General features: G+C 43.9%; 1 protein-coding gene across 2 annotated transcripts in view; it reads left to right on the top strand.

Moving 5' to 3' along the window:
• The window catches only part of ARMC2 (armadillo repeat containing 2), a 107,529-nt gene that overhangs the window by 13,966 nt on the left and 73,410 nt on the right, over positions 1–20,153 (top strand). For both annotated transcript variants that reach the window (XR_003521484.1, XM_027602554.1), the window contains exons 4-5: positions 5,193–5,364; positions 12,501–12,708. Coding sequence is in view for 1 of the 2 variants with exons in the window: in XM_027602554.1 (XP_027458355.1) it covers positions 5,193–5,364; positions 12,501–12,708 (380 nt within the window). In the remaining variant the exon portion in view is untranslated. The remainder of the gene's footprint in view (positions 1–5,192; positions 5,365–12,500; positions 12,709–20,153) is intronic.

Raw genomic sequence — 20,153 nt, 5'->3', positions numbered from 1 at the left:
TCTATAGATTGGGGCTAGTTGGATCTTCTTTGCGATATTAACAGTAACAGCTGCTATGTGTTGACTACTGACCACGGGCTGGGCATTCTCTATGCTTGGCACTTTTCATATATGAAGTCAGATCATCTTCTCAGCAACTCCATAAGAAGGTCTTCTTATCTCCATTCTGCAGATGGGGAAACTAAGGAGTGGCAGCCACAGGCCTCGGACACGGCAGGTCCGCTTTTCTCTGGCACACACACTGCCCATGGCTCAGCTCCTCTTGGCTTCTCCAGCCCATTGTCCAAACGGCTACACTACAGTCTTCCTAAACTTCAGAGATGATGTTTTCACCTGTTGCTCACCTGTTTAAGGGTCTCTGCTGCCTTCCCACCTCAACATCTGGTGTTTTCATTATTTTTATCTTGACCAATTCTATAGATAAGAAAAGCCAGAATCTCCTTTTCATTTGTACTTTGGGATTTCTGACATTTTCGTAAGGTTTTTGTATTTCCTCGGTGAATTACGTTAATCATCCTTTGCCTCTGGTGTCCACAGGTCAGTTCCTCTCATTGTTACGGGTTTAGCAGGACTTGAAAGGGCCACTGCAGATGGGAGCCCTTGGGCCTAGGCCCCAAATATTTTTATTAAACTTTTTATTGACATGCCGAAGAGACACAGATCATAAGAGTACAGCTTGATAAATTTACACAAACTCACCTCACTCTGTAATCAGCATTCAAAAAGAAAAAATAGATTATTACCAGCACCCCAGAAATTGCCTCCCCAGGGTGACTACTGTCTTGATCTCACAGCATAGATTAGGGTTTTTTAAATTGTATTTATTTATTTTAGAGATAGAGAGCGAGCAGGGAGAGGAGTGGAGGGAGAGGGACAAGCAAACTCCACGCTGAGCTCAGGGCCTGACAGGGGGCTTGATCCCATGACCCCGAGATCATGATCTGAGCCGAAATCAGAGTCAGATGCTCAAGCAACTGAGCCACCCAGGCACCCCCAGCATAGATTAGTTTGAGCCATTTTTTTTTTTTTTTACATTTTACAGGAACCAAGCTCCAAGTATTTGACAAGTAAAATAATATAATATATTTTTGAAAGAAAGGGACTTGGAATCCCATATATACCTTGGGGATAGGGGAAATCCAGGGTAAGAGAAAGCAGAATGAGAATGTCAAAGCAATGTTTTTTTTTCTGTCACTATTTCTGAGTGGGAACATTGCTGCAGTGAGTCACATGCTGAGAATGACAGAGGAGCCCAGCATAGCTGTGGAGAAAATCATAGTAGTAGAGATGCACATACAATTGCCACATCCAAAGGTTATGTGCTTGTAGGAATTTTTTTTTTCTAACAGCTTTAGTAAGGTACAATTGATGCACAGTTGTATGACTCAGGGTTTTCCAGAAAAAAAGAACCAGTAGTCAGATAGATACATACATACTTACATACAGATATATAGAAAGATTTATTTTGAGGGATTGCCTCACGTGATTAGGGGGGCTGAGAAGTCCCCGGATCTGCTGCCTGCAAGCCGGAGGCCCAGGAAAACCAGGCTTGAAAAGCTATGGGGGAGAAAGTAGCAGGTAGCTGGTGGTGTGAGTCCCCATCTGAATGTGAAGGCTCGAGAACCAGAAGCACCAGTGTCTAAGGGGAAAAGATGGATGTTTCAGCCGAAGCAGAGAGGGCAAAAACACTCTTCCTCACTTGCAAGAATTTTTAATATTTGCTTTCTAACTTCCAAAAGGTCTTTGTGTGTGTGTGTGTGTGTGTGTGTGTGTGTGTGTGTGTGTTCTGTTGCTCTACAAAAGAAATCCTAGCAACTTTCTGAGGTGGGCTGTGGCCGACTCCTCTTCCCATAGAATAGGGGAGACCCCGCCTTTCTGTCTGATGACCCAGAGGAACCATGTCAAAAACTGGTCAAGGCCCGCCGTGCTAGGGTAAGAGTCAAGGCCAGGCAGATTCTTTAAATGTTCTAGGAATTTTATCTTGTTCGATTGGGTTGTTCTATGAGAACAGTCTTTCATTCTTCCACAGACTCCAGCGGTTTTATCAGCCGGAACAAATCCTACAATCTGACTTTCCCAGTGTCCTTAATTATACTCGAGTCACTGGTTAGTGTCATGGCACACAAAACGAGGGAGGTGAGGTCCTAAAGGGAAAATTTCAACGTCCTTGCAATGTTCTCTGAGTTCGAAAATGAAGTGAATCTTATAGGAAAAAAGTTTTTACTGTTTTGCTGCATAAAAGCCAATTTGCTCCACAAAGTGGAAGAATGTGTTATAGAATTGGGCAGGATGGAAATTGATGGCTTGTTTAGTAGTTTTCCCTTGAAGAACTAAAAATGCTTACGTGTATTACTTTATACCTTACATAGTCCAGTGAGATACGTGTTTAAATGGAATAAATAATTTTTGTTAAGGACAGGAGTCACATGGGACTTATTTTTCATTATACAAACAATGATAGATTTTGCACTAGGAAAATAATGTCTTTTATCAAGGAGCAGTTAAGGGGTTTTATCTTGCCATCCAGAGATAATTGAGTTATTTTCTTTTGGGTAAAAATTAACTTTGCACGTGTTCCCTTTTTATAAGATCTTTTACTTAGTACCCAAAACATTTATAACAGTTAGGGCATCTATAAAAGAAGCCATTTGCTTTATTCACATTATTATTATTTGGCAGACTTTTCAATCTTTGTTTCAAGATTCAAGGTACCTGCAGAGTACAGGCATTCTGAGATAAGACAACCTCATATGTACATTTAATACTGAGATTATCCTTAGGTATTTCATCTTTCATAACTATAACTAAAGTGCTTATTTTCCTGTATTATACTCTTACCTTTTTTGTTACCAATAGCTTCATGGTCTAAGTCACATTCTTATGAATATTTTGCAACAAGGTAGGGAGACTAAAAAGTAAAGGGACTATTAAGTAAATATAGCGTAATTTATGCAGACAAGTGAGTGTTGTCTCCTTCAGAAGAGACCCCTCTGAATTCAAAACCTTTTTTCCAGTAAAGTTGTGTCAGAGGCTAGGGTCTTGGCTTTTTTTTTTTTTAAGATTTTATTTATTTATTTGAGAGAGAGAGAGAGAGAGAGAACAGGCATGCACGCATGAGTGGGGGGAGGGACAGAGGAAGTGAGAGAAGCAGACTCCGCACTGAGCAGGGAGCCTGACCTGGGGCTCAATCCCAGGACCCTGGGATCATGACCTGAGCCAAAGGCAGATGCTCAACTGACTGAGCCACCCAGGTGCCCCTAAGGGTCTTGGCTTTTGACACTTAAAAGTAACTTGGAAACAAATCTGGCAAATAAAGGGTGAAGGGAGCTAGTGTTTCTCGAGCCTCCATGACAGGAGTTGTACAGATGTCAATGTCCCTGCAAGAAGGAGACTATCTCCATTTGATAGCTGGGCAAGTTCAGAGAAGTAAGTGGCCTGCCCACGTTCACATAACTGGAAATGGATTACACTCTAGTTTGGTTTGATCCCAGAGTCATTTTTACTCATTTACTCTTCCCCTATATTAGGCTGATTATTTTATTTACCCTTTTTCTGTGTTTAGAAAAATGTGTCTCTAAAGTCATTAAGCTAATTTTTTTCTGTCTGGTTTATGGATTGATTCATATGAAATGAACAAGAGGATACAAGAAATATTTTGAAAAATATCATTATTGAAATAAGCAACTGCTTAGAAGGAGAACTCTAATATGTTCTATGTTCTATTACTGTATATGAGAAAATGAGTGTTTGAAATTATGTGTTCTATATGATACATAACCTCACCCATTTTTCCAAATCGTCTTACTTGAATTTCACACTGGATTTCTAAAAAATGTGTTGATTTACCTATTAGATTGAAAGTCACTCATTTCACATATTACATAAGTGATTTTAGGAACTTTAACTTGATTGTTTTTGGTTAGAGAGCTAAAAGCACCTGCTGCCATAAAATTACTCTTTCATAAACAGATAATCATGTTAAAGTTGGAGGGAGGAAGGGTGGATCACTAAGCAACACCAAAAGTGGGAGTTTAGGTCCCTGTGAGTTTCTGGCCCTGGGTTGGAGGCCACCACCATCTGGAGGTGGGACTACAGGGTGCTCTGGGTGTCATAGTGCCCAGTGCTTCGGTGCTGGTATTTCTTAAAGTCTTTAAGGAATTGGAATTTTGCCAGTAATGTTCATTTTCTAAGGGTATCAGCATGGAATTCTTGAGATGTAGAAAATAAAACATTTTTAAAAAGATTTTTATTTATTTATTTAAGAGAGAGTGAGAAAGAGAGCACAAGCAGAGGGTGGGGAGCAGAGGGAGAGGGAGAAGCAGACTCCCCGCTGAGCAGGGAGCCTAAAGTGGGGCTTGATCCAAGGACTCTGGGATCATGACCTGAGCTGAAGGCAGCCATTTAACCAACTGAGCCACCCAGGCGCCCAAAAACATTTTTTAAAGATTTTATATTATTCATTTGAGAGAGAGAGAGTGGGGGGTGGGGACAGAGAGAGAGAGATAAGCAGACTCCCCGCTGAGCGTGGAGCCCAGCGTAGGGCTTCATACAGGGCTCTACTCGGGGCTCGATTCCAGGACCCTGAGATCAAGACCTGAGCTGAAGTCAGATGCTTAACCAACTGAGCCACCCAGGCACCACGAAAATAAAACATTTTTATATTGTAAGTCCAAGACAACGTCTTGTTCTTATGTTTTAGACTTTATAATCTAAATTATTCAAGAATTTTTATATTCTTAAAAAATACTTTTGTGGAGTCCAAAATATGTAAAGATAGTACTTATATTCCACATAGTTCTTGGCATATACAGGTGCTCAGTAACTGTTATCTGAGCTGGCAAGAACACAAAAATTTACAAAACATTTTGACTATATTGTATCAAATTTTACAGTCTCATACAGATATCTGTTTCCTAGCATGGATAATTGTTTTTTCAAACATGCTAAGCATAGTAATAGAGTATTTAAAATAATATTTTTATTATTTTAAAATATATACTTTATATTTTATATATATATATCCATCCCACATTAAGTAAAATGAGCCAGCGCAGTGTAGAATCAGATGGCCAGGACGAAGCCGAGCAGCAAGCCCTGTGTTCATCTGGAAGCGTCAGCACCAGCTCCAGGTGGGGTGAGTCTTATTTGAGACACGGAAACTCTTGCCAATCATTTGAAAAATCTCTTTCCAGAAACCGAAAGCTCCGGCATCTCCCACCACAGAGGAGGATCCTTCCCTTGCCTTTCCCAAACCCCCAGTGGACCCTGCGAAGATCAGAAGAATAAGCAGTGCCCGGGCTCGCTTATTCAGGGCGGCCTCCCAGGGGGCCCTGCTGCCTGACAGGACCCTGCCTCCCGCTGAGTGTAAGGCTGGGTCACATCCTTTGCAATCTGGGGGCGGGCATTGTTTTTTTGAATTGGCACACAAAAGCTATTTTTACATGATTTTTTTTTTTCAAACCCCACAGGATTTTTACATTAACTAACAGTTAGTGAATATTGTGCAAACCTGGTTAAGAAACAGTGTTCATATATTTTTCTGGGCGTTTATGAAGAATACCTAGATAGCACAGTTTTTTGTTTTTTTTTTTAAAGTTACTTGGTAGGAAAAGAATATTTAGGATAAGTGTTTTCTAATGAAGGGGTTCAACTGTATTGGAAATAAATGATTTTTAAATCAGTGTTCAAACAGTTGTTCATTTCATCAGGCACATTTAAGGTTCATACGGTGTGTGCTAAGCTGAGGTCTTTGAAAACACCTTTCTAATCCCATGTGACAATGTAAGCTAAAGTTGGATGGGGCTTTTCCAGTTCTTTTCCACAGAATTGCTAGTGGGTATCTAAACCTGGAAACAGAAAAGCTACAAACCTCAAGTTCTAAGGTGTGCCCCAACCATTGGAATCACCCCTGTCCAGAGTATACTAGGAGTTTTTCAAATTCTGTAGGAAATGACCCATTATTGAGATGGCAATCGATTTAGTGGATCACCAGCATTAAAAAAAAATGAAGTAGAATAGAATGGAAAACATCAAGGCATATAGCAGACAATAAGGTAAGTATTGCTTCAAAGAGACCTTACTGTGGTCATATACATGTGTATTTGGGGTCATATTACCAATTTATTATATATTTATATTAAACTATATTGTGAATTTATTATTATTATGTGTAGTTAAAAAGTTGGAACACCACTTTACCAGGGGCTGACCGAACTGGCCCTCCTTCAGTCAATAAGGATTGAGGAAGAAGGGTAGGTTTACAGTCATAGAGAGATTATCCGAAGATGAATCCCAAAAGTTACAAGCCACCACCTGAGGATCCTACTTGCTTGACATACAAGCGTTTCCTTTTAGTCACCAACATTTAAATGTAGAAGATCTCATGGAAGAATCCAGATTTATGACTTTTTGTGGAAAATTGGAAGATCTGGCAACACTGGGCCCCCCATTCCATGGAGCACCCACCCCCCGTTAGCCCAGAGTATGAGCTGCAGTTCCCTATGTCTCCGCAGACCGCTTTCCTCATTTCCTGGTGCCTCAGATCCCTCATGATCCCTGTCATAGCTGAGGGGGTAGAATCAAGAAGAAAGGAAGAGACAACGAGGCAATAGAGGGTGTGCAGATCACACCATAACGGATGCTGTCCTGGGACGTATGATTAGGCAACTTGCTTTACCTCGATGTCCCAGTTGGTTTCTTTTCTGTCAATCAGATATTTACTGAGCCCCTTCTAAGAGCCAGGCACCACCCTAGGCCCACAGGGTGTTGCCCTCAAACAGCTTGTGAGGGGAGATAGACAGTAAACAGGAAACCAAGGAAATAAGATAATTTGGGTTCCGAGGAGGGCTATGAAGAAGATAAGCAAGATGATGGGCTGGAGAATGTCCGTGGCAGGAGTATTCTGTGTGACCTCAGGTGGCACCAGAATGTGTCCTTGAGGAGGTGGCCCCTGAGTTGAAATGTGCCTGAGAAGAAGGCAGCCATGTAGAAAGCTGTGGACAACGTGCCCACACTGAGGGGACAGCAAAGCCCGGAAATGGGAGGAAGGTCACTCAGGTGGTGGACGACCCGAAGGCCAGTGTGGCTGGAAGATGGTTAACCCCAGGGACATGGAGGGAGCTGAGGCCACAGCCCAGCAGGGCCAGGCTGGGGCAAATGGGCCGGACTCTCTGCTACCTGCCCTGAAAAGCCAGGGACTCAAGAAAGGGACCGACCTCATCTGACTTAAGTTTCTCAACCAAAGCTGCACATTAGAATCACCTGAGGAGCTTTCAAACGTTCAAAGCACTGGGGACCCAGTCAGACCAATTGAATCGGAAAGGATTGGCAATTGAAGGAGCCACATGTCCTTGCCAACATGAGAGGGATGGGATCCGGACCCAGGGTCGGGGGGTGAGGTCAGACCTCGCTAGGAGCAGCGTCACTCCTTACGAACAGGGATGGCCGAGCTGGTGGGAGGGTACCGTTGTTTGCTGGGTGTTTGGCTTCTGAGCCTCAATGCTGCATACGCGGTTCCTGGATTTAACTCTTAGCCCTCGGGTGAGAGTCCTGCTGCTTACTGAGCAGTTGGTGGCTCCGTGGGGGTGACTGAGGGGACGGTGCCTCACCCACCATCCTCATCGTCTTTGCTTCCCTCACGGCTCCGCGCCTCCCCCGCTGGGCCCCCGGCCCCTGTCGGCGCGCCCCCCGCACAGCGGTGCTCTGGGAGGCGCCATCTGCGGCTGCCATTTCCCCGCGCTGAGGCGGCCCTCACGCCTCCTCGTCCCCGACGTCTGGGTCCGCACTCAGGAAACAACGGCAGTAAAAAGTCCTTGTCGTTCTAAAGCCCCCATTGTCCCCACTGAAACGACACGGTTCACGCTCCAGCCTTGGAATCGTTGTCATTTGTGCAGGGGCTCCCTGGGCTTTGCTTCGGGGTCCCTGTTGTCTAGCAAAGGTATCTTGCGGTGGGTGACTGTGTGACTGAGGCCGAGGCCGCTGAGCTTGGAGACAGAGGCTGCGTCCCTGCCTTTGATGCGAAGTCCTTCGCGGCTGACGGCCACAGGCAGGGCGAGGGTGTGGTGGCAGCTTTGGAATTCCCGATTTAAGAAAATGAGAGGGGAAGAGACGTGCGTCGCCATGTTCGGAGGACAGGCAGTGTAATGGCTCCGTGTTCAAACAGGCCTTTTGGCTGGAGGTGGCAGTGTTGCTAAGGCCGCCCAGGGACTCAAGCCGGACAGAGACCACAGGCTCCACCTTCTCGCCGTGTCCCTGTCCTCTTTGCCTTCGCAGAGCCCTCGACAGGCCCCCTAAACGGGCTTCCTAAGTGTCCCCTGGCTCTGCATGTTCCTTTCGCACCACTGCTGCACTGCTGTTAGCACCCCTCGCCTTGTGCCTGGTCTCCTAGGGCCCCCCGTCTGGCTCCACCCTCAGCTCACTGAGGACCCTGCTCCGCCGGAGCAGCCCCAAGAGCCTGGAGAAACCAAGCTGCCAGCTGCACAGGGCTGTGAGCAGTAGCCTCATACCCTTATCCCGGTGGACGGAGAGAACTGATTACTGTCTGTGTGCGCCATACGGGACAAGGGGCAGGAGGCAAATACAAATCGGATTGCATCATCTTCTTGCTGAAAGCCCTTCGGAGGGCTCCCTATGCCTGAAGTGGCCAAACTGAGTCCCAGCTTTCCCTTGGAAGAGGGGTTCAGCACTCAAATCAGTCTGCCTGCTTCCCTCCCCTTGTGGAGAGTCCCAGTGCGCCCGGGTGTATTTGAGGGTTGGTAAAGATGCCTACTTAATCTTAATTCAACCCAGCATTTTATAAAGGTACTTGACTGGGGAATCTGTCTTTTGAAGAATGCAGTTTGGGACATACTGACCTGGCACAGACGCTGGGAAACTTTTTCTGTAACGGGCCAGAGAGTAAATATTTCAGACCAAATGAATGGGCCATAGAGTCTCTGTTCAACCTACTCAACTCTCCCGTTGTAGTAGGAAAGCAACATAGACTGATTTATGGCCACCAAAACTTGAATTTCCTGTCATTTTCACATGTTCCAAAATAGTGTTCTCCTTTTGAGTTCTTCCCAGCCATTTAAAAATGTAAAAACCATTCTTAGCTCGCAGGCTATACAAAAACAAGAGGCAGGCTAGATTCAGTGGGTAGTTTGCTGACTCCTGGCCTAGCGGATGAAGTCCCGACTCGTCGGCATGCACAGCTCTGTAGCGATCTGGCCCCAGCCTAACATTCCAGGCCCTTTTCTCAACTCTCCTTTGCCTCCCGCCCACAGCCTGTGCACCAACAGTATGGACCTCCTTGTGGTTCCCCACACCCATCCTGCTGCTTCAAGCCTCTTGCAGGATCTGCTCTATAATTTGCTGGACCCAGAGCAAAATTAGAATGTGGAGCTCTTTGTTCAAAAATTATTGAGAATTTCTAGATGGCGACAGCAAAGCATTCAACCAAGTGTAGGGCGCTTCTAAGTGTGCAACCCCGCTTGACTATACAGCCAGTATACACAGAAAGCTAGCTCTGACTGCAGGCTTCTGTTCCTTTACCTCAGAACTCCTTTTTGCCTCCTGTTAATCCTTCAGAATACTTCTCAGGCTCTGCTTCCTCTATGAATCCTTCCCTGCCCAGTTCCCAACCCTTCAGGACTCTCCTATTCTCTTGCTGCCCTTACCTGGCCAAGACCATGCTGTACTGCATTTCTCTCTCTACACGTCTGCCTCTCTGTCTCCCCTGTTAGGCTCAGCAACTTCAGTAGGAAAGAGGATTTCTTTATTTGTAGCCTGAGAACCTAAAACGGGGACCAGTATATAGTAGGTGCCAAAGCAATATCTGTGAAATGGAACTGTTCCCACATAGTAATACTGCTTGTTGTACACTTTTGAAGTTCACCCACGATCCATTACAAGATTAGTACAGTGTGCTACCGACATTTACCAGGGACACACAGGGCATTCCTCTTCATGCTCAGTTTAACGGTGGACCTCCATCAGGAGTCAGAGTGAGCCCCAGGGCAGCTCCTCACCGTAGTAATAACCGGCGAGCTCCCTCCAATAGATTGTGAAGTTAGAGAGGCTGCAGCAACTCTGCCCATGAGTATGGGTGTGCTTCGCCTCTTGAACAGGAGCTCCCTGATGACTGGGACTTCTTGTTCACCACTAGACCCCCAGCACCTGGAACAGCACCTGACACAGAGCAGCAAGTGCCTAATAAATATTCATGGAGTACATGAATGAAAGAAACCAATGCTAAAATGTAGGAATAGGCTAAAAATGTATTACCTAAAACAAAATCTGTGCTTTGTAATTCAATAGTGAAGATATTTAAGGCAGCGTGGTGCCACAGAGAGAGCCCTGGACCAGAAGTCGGGATCCTTGGGTTCCCTTAATAATGATGACAATAACTTCTAGGTTTGGAGTAAATCACTTTACTAAGCCATATCATTTGATTCTCAGCACATCCCTAAGAGGTGGGGACCACTGAGGAAGGTGAGAGAAAAGTTGAGTGACTTGCCCGCGTCACTCAGCCAGTACTTGACCCTAGGTCTGATGGAATGCAAAGCCCACGCTCTTCATACTCTACAGTCCTGGCCCTCCCTGAACTTGCTCAGTGAACCTAAACTGGTCACGTAACGCTCAGGTTTTCAGTTTTCTCATCTGAAAAATGGAGTTTAGACTAGCCGATCCCTAAGGTTCCTTTCAGCTTTAGAATTCATTGTTTTGAAAGCAGGGAGCTTAGTTGGAGTGGACTAAGTGGTTTTGTTGGTTTTTATTGGTTTGTTCGAGTGCAGAAAAGGAAACCTTGAGTTGTTCTGGAGAAGCTTGCAAAACAGTTTTTTTTCTATATGAATCTCATCCCCACATTCCTCTTTGAAAAAAAAATTAAGATTTTATTTATTCATTTGATGGAGAGAGAGAGAACAAGCAGGGGGAGAGGCAGAGGCAGAGGGAGAAGCAGGTTTCCAGCTGAACAGGGAGCCCGATGAGGGGCTGGGTCCCAGGCCCCTGGGATTATGACCTGAGCCGAAGGCAGACATGTGACCGACTCAGCCACCCAGGTGCCCCTGAAAAAAATATTTTATCGAGACTCAAGTGTGGTAGCAGCATCACAGATGAGCTATTCCTAATGGCCACTGGCTGATAAAGAAACAGTGTTGTATCATAAGCCTAAGAATCTGCAGTCATACACACAATAGATGTTTCAGTTTAGAGGCCGGATTTCTGTTTGTAACTCTTATCATCTTATTCCTCTTTACAAAGCCTTATAAGCCAACGCCCTCCTCTTCCTACCTGCTAGCAGTGATGTATAAGGCCTCCACAATTGGGTGCTGCCCCTCTGATCAGCTCTCTTCCTCTTCTCCCTCACATCCTCCACTCCAGTTGTGCCTTAAGCATGCTAGCCACACTCCTGCCTTAAGACCTCCTTACCTGCTCTTCCCTCTGCAGGGAATTCTGTCCCTGGTCAACCTGTGGCTAGATGCCTCACCTCCATTGCTTACCATGTCCACCCTGTTCAAAACTGCTGCCTACCCCCATCCCCAATCCTCTTCAATTTTCTCCATTTTTCTACTTTGCTTTTTTCCTTAGCACTTATTATATGATGTACCTCATTTATTATGGTATATTATTTATTATCTGTTTATACCTAGTAGGATGTAAGCCCTACAAAGTCAGGGATCTTTGTTTCCTCACTGATACATCCCAAGTGTCTAGACCAGTGCCTGACATCAGGGAGGCACTCAGTTTTTTGTTTTTTGTTTTTTGTTTTTTTTTTAAGATTTTATTTATTGGGTGCCTGGGTGGCTCAGTCGTTAAGTGTCTGCCTTCGGCTCAGGTCATGATCCCAGGGTCCTGGGATCGAGTCCCACATCGGGCTCCCTACTTGGCGGGAAGGCTGCTTCTCCCTCTCCCACTCCCCCTGCTTGTGTTCCCTCTCTCACTGTCCTTCTCTCTGTCGAAAAATAAAATCTTAAAAAAAAAAAAAGATTTTATTTATTTATTTTAGAGAGAGGGAGGGAGAGAGAGAGAGAGAATCCCAAGCAGGCTCCATGCCCAGCACAGAGCCTGATGTGGGGCTTGATCCCATGACCCTGAGATCATGACTTGAGCCAAAATCAAGAGTCAGACACTTAACCGACTGAACCACCCAGGCACCCCAGCGCTCAGTATTTTTTGAATGAAAAAATTGTTAACATAATCAAATTCAGGAAAAGGAGTCATTGTTCTGGGATGCAGAAGTACTTATGTGGACTGAGTTATTCATAAACCTACATTTGAGTGCATGTCCTCTGGTAGACTCTGAGAGAGTAGAGAGAAGATCCCATTCATTTTTGATGAATTGATGCTGCCAAGCCTGAAATAATGGTGAGGTCTTGTAGATTTTGGTCTCACAATTCCAGACTTGTTTATAAGTCATATAAAAATTTTTAAATGGTATAAATTCTTAGATTAAAAAATACTGAAATAGTGACTCCTAAAATCAGAACTGCTTTGACAAAACACCTCCTTGATTGTTACAGCAAAGAAGACAGTGGCATCCAAGGAAACAGTTGTGATGGGGGACACTATGGTGAAAATCAATGGGATTTATTTAACAGAATCAAATGCCATTGGCCACTTAAAGAGTCACCCACTTCAGCTAACTTATGATGGAGGCTTCAGTGAAATCAAGAAGCAAGAAATGTTCAAAGGGACAACAGCCTTGCCATCTCATCTCAGAAGTGGAGGGTCAGTATTCTTTTGATTTAGTTTTCTGGTTAGGATAACTGTGTCATATACTAGTTTATTTCCTAATCTTATATAGATGACTGATTTGCATTTTCCCTTTTATGTAAACAAATTTTTAAGTTAATGATGCATCAATAGGAAAGACTTTTTTTCTCATGGCTAAATGGAGTTGGTGTTACATCATTCCCCATTTAATCCTCAGGAAAACATTTATTCATACGGGCCAAATGCTGCGTTGATCTGCCTGTCAGAATAGTCTTTGCTTTAGTTAGGCTGTTCCAGCCAGCCCTCGAGTGATGAGTGATTGTTCTGTTTGTGTGTTATTTGGGATTCTTGCCTGGCCTGGAATCTCTTGTTCCCTCCCTTTGGATTAGTTCACTGTTGTTAATTCCACCAAAGAGTAGACACTTATTTTATTCCCCAGTAAAAACTTGGATTTAAATATTTATTTTGCAAACAGGTAAGTAGTTAAAACAGGAGAATCCTGTAGACTTCTATTGTCTGTGACATCCCTCACCTAATCCCTCATAAAATGAATTATTGGGAATTACTTTATTTCATACCATGTTCCTAGACGGGGCTTTCTAGGGCTTCCCCTAGAAAATTGAGGAGCAATTTTCTTACCACATTAAGATTTGTGGAAAAATGTTCACTGTACGGACCCTGTGAATTCTCACCCCTGTGTTTTCCTAAAGAAGTCTTGAATGACTGGGGATTGGGGACTCGGGTGGGGAGTGGATGGAGTGGGGAGAGCAGCCTCTGTTCTCCAGCTCCAGCTAATAATGGTGCTAAGATAGGCAGGAGGTCTTGGACTGGACCAGGTCATTCAGTTAAAGATATTTTTCTATGACTTTCCATTGGGTCATTGTGGACGACTGCCCGGTTCAAATTTGCTTAACAAGATTAAATTCCACCGGCCGCTTTAAGACCGAGGAGTTGTTGCCCTCACTTTAGATTTTGGGTCTGACTTTGGCTCCTACACACGCAGCGTGCTTAAAACTTTTCCCGGAACCGGCTACTTGGCAGCTGGTTAGTTTAGCTGAACTGACCTTGTCTGCTGACAGAGCCCGAAGGGTGTCGCGCACGCAGAATTTATATTAGGCAACCTAGTAGCCCTGGTAATGCTGCTTTGCATTCAGAACATTTTTTAAATTAAGGGAAAAATGAAATGTCTCCTTAAGTGGAAGAGAATGACTTCAAATGGGGACTTTGGGAGCTGAGCACAAAACATCAAACTGGCCATTGCAACCAATCTTTTCCAGTTGGTGAGTAAGAATAGGCTGCAGACCTCCGAGCTTAAACATAAAAGACGGCAGGAGAGCTTGTGATTTTTCAGCACTGGAGTGAAAAGGAAACATTTATCTTGCTGCACCCATCCTTACAGTAATTAATGTTGACTAGGAAAAAGTAGACAAGAGCTGTTTTTTTTAAATTTTATTATTATTATTACTATTTGCAAACCTTCAGATGTTGCAGAATAATTTGGCAAGCCAGAGTTCATTATGTCTTCCTCAGTCGGGGACAGCAAAGGCATTTTCAGTTGCATATTTTATCCCACCAACAGCAAAGGAGAAATCAATTAGGAACTGGAAGCACTTCTTCCTGACCGGCCAAAATTATGAGGCATCGGCAGCACTAATTGTTTTCCCTTTGTTTGGTGAGGACAGCTTTTGTGTCGTGTAATGACTGCCTCTGAGTTGGGCTTGCAATGCACCCTGGCGAGTTTAACTTCCAGTAACATTTCTGCTTTAGGAACCTTTACCTCCTTGAATCATGGATGGGGTTTTGTTGACGTGGCGCCAAAAAACCAGTTGATACAGTAGGATTAAAACAAACCAGAAAATGGAAACTATTAGCAATTCTTTCATTAATTACCCTTGTGACTCAATCTGAGACACTTGATAATTGTTTCTTGTAAACATTTAAGTGAAGAATTCCAAGAAATGATCTTTGCTATGCAGTGGAGTATTCCCAGTTTTGATGCTAAAGCCTTACTTAATTAACATTTTTCCATCTTTAAACCCTAATGTGGTAAATGAAGACTCTTGTCAGTGAGACTGGCTGGCAGAAGGGAGGGAAAGGAATGCAAAAACTAGAAAAGAAAGGCCTGAGAGGACACTGGCTCTAGAACGAGCACAAGCAGGTCTCAGAAAGGGGACAGAGTAAGTGAGGACCTGCCTCCCGTGCAGGGTCCTTAGCGCTCCACCTTCACGCCGCCTGCTTCTGGGCTGGGGAAAGGAGCAGTCTGTTCCGGTGAAATAGCTTTGATTTGTACCCCCTTAATTTAGAGTATGGATAAGTCAGACCTGGGACGGAGTGTGGTTTCACTTTATGCTGGTCGTGATGGAAGAAGGGTTTGCTAAGCAAGCTATCATCATAAACGAGATCTTGGGGGACTATCTAACTTTCCCAGAGAGAACATACTCTGAAGCACTCATCCAACTGTCTGTCTTCAAACAGTGTTGCAACTCCGACAGTCTCTGTGTGTCCAGTTAAGGGCTCATCTAAGCTTTGGCAGGCCTGCCCCTTAGCGACACTCCATTTTCTCTTACTTTGCGTTGCCATGTGGATTGAAAAATCATAAAGCTCCCGTTAAAATAGGAATGTATGTATATCTCTGTCCATCTATCCACTCATCCAGCCAGTGGTCCAACCTGATGAACCCGTTCATATGCCTGCTTAAAAACCTTGTAAGGCTTTTCTATGTAAATACAGTTTGAACTATTATGGTTTGGAAATGTGACCCTCAAGAGGAAAGCCCAAGAACTCTTTGCTGGGAACCACAATCCTTGGATGTAGGTCTGGTTCTCTTTCAGCCATTTGACTTACCTGTATGCTCTTCGGCAAGTCTCTTACCGCTTTCAGGGGCTCGGTTTTCTAATCTGTAAAATGGAAATAACGGTGCTCCTTCACCCCCCTCTCCCCCCAGCCTTCACTGTGGGTTGTGGAATGATTAATGAGGCTTGAAAGCCTCATCTGTAAACTGTCAAGGGCCAATAGTATTTTTGGAGTCAAAAAGAAGAAAAGAGGGCTTCTGGTTAAAGATGGTAAAGCAAAGGCATTCTCTGTAGAAACTGAAGGAAAGCAGCAAAGAATGAAAAACACAGACATAAATACCATCAATGAAGCAGAAAACTGGTTCTAGCCTGAAACAGCAAAACATGGAATAAACTTTACACCGTAGTGTGGGCTTGATTTTTTTGTCTACCTAGCATACTTGCCTTCGGAGAGCAAGCCATCTTGCATCATGCTCAGTCCATGTTTAGAGAAGGGCTGACTCTATCTTCCCTGCCCACCTTCCTGGGGGTCCAGGGGTGATTATGTGGCCCTGGACTGGCCTTCCGAGTTCTCCAATCCACCAGCCACAGCAGTTGGTTCAGAGGTGGGCACAGGATCCAAAACAGGCCAGCTGAATTCCTCTCCGGGCCTTTTGCCAAAGCCTTTGAGGAAAGTGTTCTTTCAAGTTCATAAGCTGTAAAGATGATGTGGTCTTGGAGCCAACAGTGGCCATTTCTTTGCCTTGTGGAGGGTGACTCTGGGGTGGGGGCTGGGGGTGGGAAGTGATGTATAAACAGAGCTAAGGAAATTGAGATAGTGACCAAGTTCAAGGATGATCCATATCCGCATTGTAGACTTCTCTGTTGTCTGAACCAGTATGTTCCTTTTTCCTTCCTTCCTTCCTTCCTTCCTTCCTTCCTTCCTTCCTTCCTTCCTTCCTTCCTTCTTTCTTTCTTTCTTTCTTTTTTTCTTTTCTTCCTCTTCTTTCCTTTCTTCCTTTCTTTTGACAGGGACAGCGTGTAGTATTTCAGATTAGGTTTTTGTCACTTGGAATAGTGCAACCAGGAGTCCAGTTAACCTGCCAGAGTCTGTGAAATATAGATGAAAACAAGGGGTAATTTGAGAGCAGACACTGACCTCCTCAGACCTAGAGTAAGAAACAGATTTCACAAAGAATGAGTCTCTCAGTTCAGAAAGGTATACATCCAATAGTCTTTAATTCAAGAAATGAGACTTAAGGGCGTGGGCCAGCCATGGAAAACATGGAGATGCCCCTGTAAAGCCCTCATTCAGGATCCAGATGATGAAAGGACAGGGGGTTGGAGCTGAGGGCGATGATCTCCTCATTTCCTGTAGGCCAGCTGGTGCACGTGTATGTGCGTGCATGCGTGCGTGCATGTGTTGGCGGGTTTGCTAGGTTAGAACTCCAGGAGCCTATCATGGAACAGGGCTTTTCTGTGAGTCACAGTAGCATGCCACACACAGACCAAGAGGCCACACACTTCAGGTCAAGAAAAATAACAGACTTGGTGAATGGATGTTCAAGAAAGCTGATTCAAGTTGAAGCTGCAGAACACCCTGATTCTCCCCCTCTGTGGATCCTATTCATTCTTCAACAAATAAATGGCTCTGTTTAAAGATAAATAAATAGGAGGACAAGAATTAACATAGAACTCGGGCACAGATACGTAAAAAACATAACAAAAGACAGATGAAGAATATGGATTACAAAAGGAATTGCCCTCTAAAAACAAGTATTAAAACGATTTTCCATCATGTCAAAAATTTAAAAAAAAAGAAAAAGGAGCTCTTCTTTGGGTTAGAAGAATTCAAATTAGAGATTCTAAGCCCCCTAAAGAGATGAAAAATATGTTTGCAGTCCTCAAGAAATGAAAGAAAAATGTATAAACACAGAGAGGAAAGTCATATTAGAAATAAAGGGAGAATAAAAAGGTCGAAAATGTAATGAGACATGGTGTACAGGCTGGAAGCAATCCTACAAAAAGAAATGAATGCGAAGATATGAAAATGATGAAAGCAATTGAGACAGATACAGGAGGCATGGCACTTGTATTCCCGAAGGAGAGAGTCTTCCTCCTCTCCCCCCACCCCTTCCTAGTACTAGCTTACTTTCAACAACTAAGTGCCTCGCACTCTTCCAAGTGATCTACATGTGTTAACTCATTTGATATTCACAAGAACCAACTGACAATGGAAGAGACAACTTTCTGAAGTAAAAATTTGATTCTGAAGCTCAGTGGACACATCAACAAAGTTTTACATGGAATACTCCACACTAAGATACTTCCAACCATGTTCAGCTCTAGAACACTACCCAGGACATAGTACACACTCAATTAGTAATTGTTGATGGAGTGGCTAAATGGAAGAAGGTAGCCTATGGCCATCCAGGCTGAATAAGCAAGTCACATAAAAGGAGGAAAAGGCAGGCTGCCTCTGGCTTTATTAGAGCACCTCTCAGTGTCAGAATACAGTGGAAAAATGTCTATGAAGTCTAAGTATAAGAAGGATAGCCCAAGATTGTATTGCCAGCCAAGCTGTTCTTCAGTAAAAAGGCAACGGATAGACATTTCCAGATGTGGATGAACTTGGGGACTATATCACACGTGCACTTTCTAGAAAACTTTTTTTTTTAAAAAGATTGTATATGTGTATGTATGTATTTGACAGAAAGAGAGAGAGAGAGCAGGGAGAAGAGCAGAGGAAGGGAGACTCTGTGCTGAGTGCAGAGCCCACACGGGGCTCATCTCATGACCCTGAGGTCATGACCTGAGCCAAAACCAAGAGTCAGATGCTTACCTAACTGAGCCACCCAGGCATCCCCAGAAAACTCTTTGACATCAAAATGATGTGTCAAAATTCAGAAATGAGGAGGCATTCCTGGTGAGTATCACTTTATTTTCATAGTGAATTAAAACTCTGAAAACGATGGTTATGGAACAGAAACCTTAATGATGTAATACTAATATAAATAACCCAAACTGGTACTTGGGAGGAAGGGTGAGAGCCAATTATTCACTTGATAAGAGGGAATAGATTTGTTAGTAGCTACAGTCTGAAATTGAAAGATAAATTTAAAAAAGAGTATTTCAGCATTCTAATGTTTTTCATTATTTTTTTTTTTTTAACTTCAGAGAGATCTTTTAGAAACTAATATCTCTTGGGAAGACTCATTCATCTGAAGTTCTACAATTCCTTCAGTTTCATCTCAATTTCTGTTTCTCTGTTAAATTCAAGTAAAATTTATACTTAATACTTTAAAATTACAGTGACATGTATGGTATGATCCTATTTATATATGTATCCTTTACCTGCCCTCCCTCCAAATCACTCTTCTGTTCCTTCTTTTCTCTTTTCATCTGAATATGTGCAAAACATGTCTGGAATTATGTTTACTGTATATGAATGTTTATTTCTGGGTGGTGGGACCTGGATGATTTTTTAAAAAATCTTCTTTGTACTTTCTTATATTGTCTGGCCTTAAAAATTAATAAATATGTCATTTTTTCAAAAATAATGAAGTCATTATTTTAAGAAATTAAGGGTGATGTGGCTGAGAAACCGTTTCCGTTCAGAAAAGATAAGCACCGGCCAGAATGGTTTTGCAGAATCCCACCTTATTCGACCATTTCCATTTAGTAAGCATTTCTTGGTAAGCAAGCAAAGCCCTATGCTGAGGGGTCAGGGCAGGGGGGAGGTGGGAGACAGAGAAATGGACCCTGCCCATGAGGTGCTTACACGACAGCGGGCTTACTGCTCAGGTGTGGTCTCTGCAAGAGCCACATCAGCATCACCTGGGAGCTTGCTACAAATGCAGAATCTCAGGCCCCATCCCAGACCTACTGGATCTGAATCTGCATTTTTATAAGATAGCCAGGTGATTTGAATGCACAGGAAAGTTTGAAAAGCATTGTTCAGTGATTAACTCCAATGCTGGGAGAATGAAAGCACCTACCCTGGTATTTCGGTGTGAGAGCACCTCATTCTGACCTGACGATCAGGGGATGTTTCCTGGGGTATGTAGGTTTGGGATGCCTCTGGAGGCTGATTTTCATTAGGGGTGGAACATGGTGTTCTTTGCTAAAGGAGCAGCAGAAGCAGAGGGGTATTTGATTTCGTGGCAGTAGGTTTGAAGAAAGGCAAATGGGCCAGTGCGGCAGGAGCATGGGTCCTGAGGCTGTAGGCTGCAGGGAGCCACTGGGAAGTTTCTAGCTGGAGACTGACTCTGGCGGCAGAGTGAAGGGCCAGGAGAAGGGAGAGCCTGGGACAAGGAGATGGTTAGGAAAGCAAAGGTTGTAGCAGTTCCAGTGGAAGATGGCTGTGTGTCAGCACCTCGTCAGGACCACAGGGAGGAAATCAGAGAACGGAAGCTGGGTATAACATGCTGGGGAAGGGGGCAGTGTCAGCCCCTCTGCCCGATGAGGAAGTCCTCGTCACTGCCGTAGCGGGAAGTTACAGGGCTTTTCACACGAAGGGCCTTGAAGCTGTGGGGCTGTGGAAGTTAAGGGAAGCATGAACCCGTGGGCTTGTACTCGAAGCCAAGGGAGTTTGAGCTTAACTAAGTGAAGCTAACATGGTTAGCTACAAAACCATGTCTAATCAGGTCTATACAAGTAGAGCTTGAATAATAACCACTTTGTGATTAC

Source organism: Zalophus californianus, chromosome 7, assembly GCF_009762305.2.
Source record: "Zalophus californianus isolate mZalCal1 chromosome 7, mZalCal1.pri.v2, whole genome shotgun sequence".
Taxonomy (NCBI): Eukaryota; Metazoa; Chordata; class Mammalia; order Carnivora; family Otariidae; genus Zalophus; species Zalophus californianus.
The sequence above is the reverse complement of the archived record's forward strand: the minus strand, read 5'-3'. Positions and strand labels throughout refer to the sequence as shown.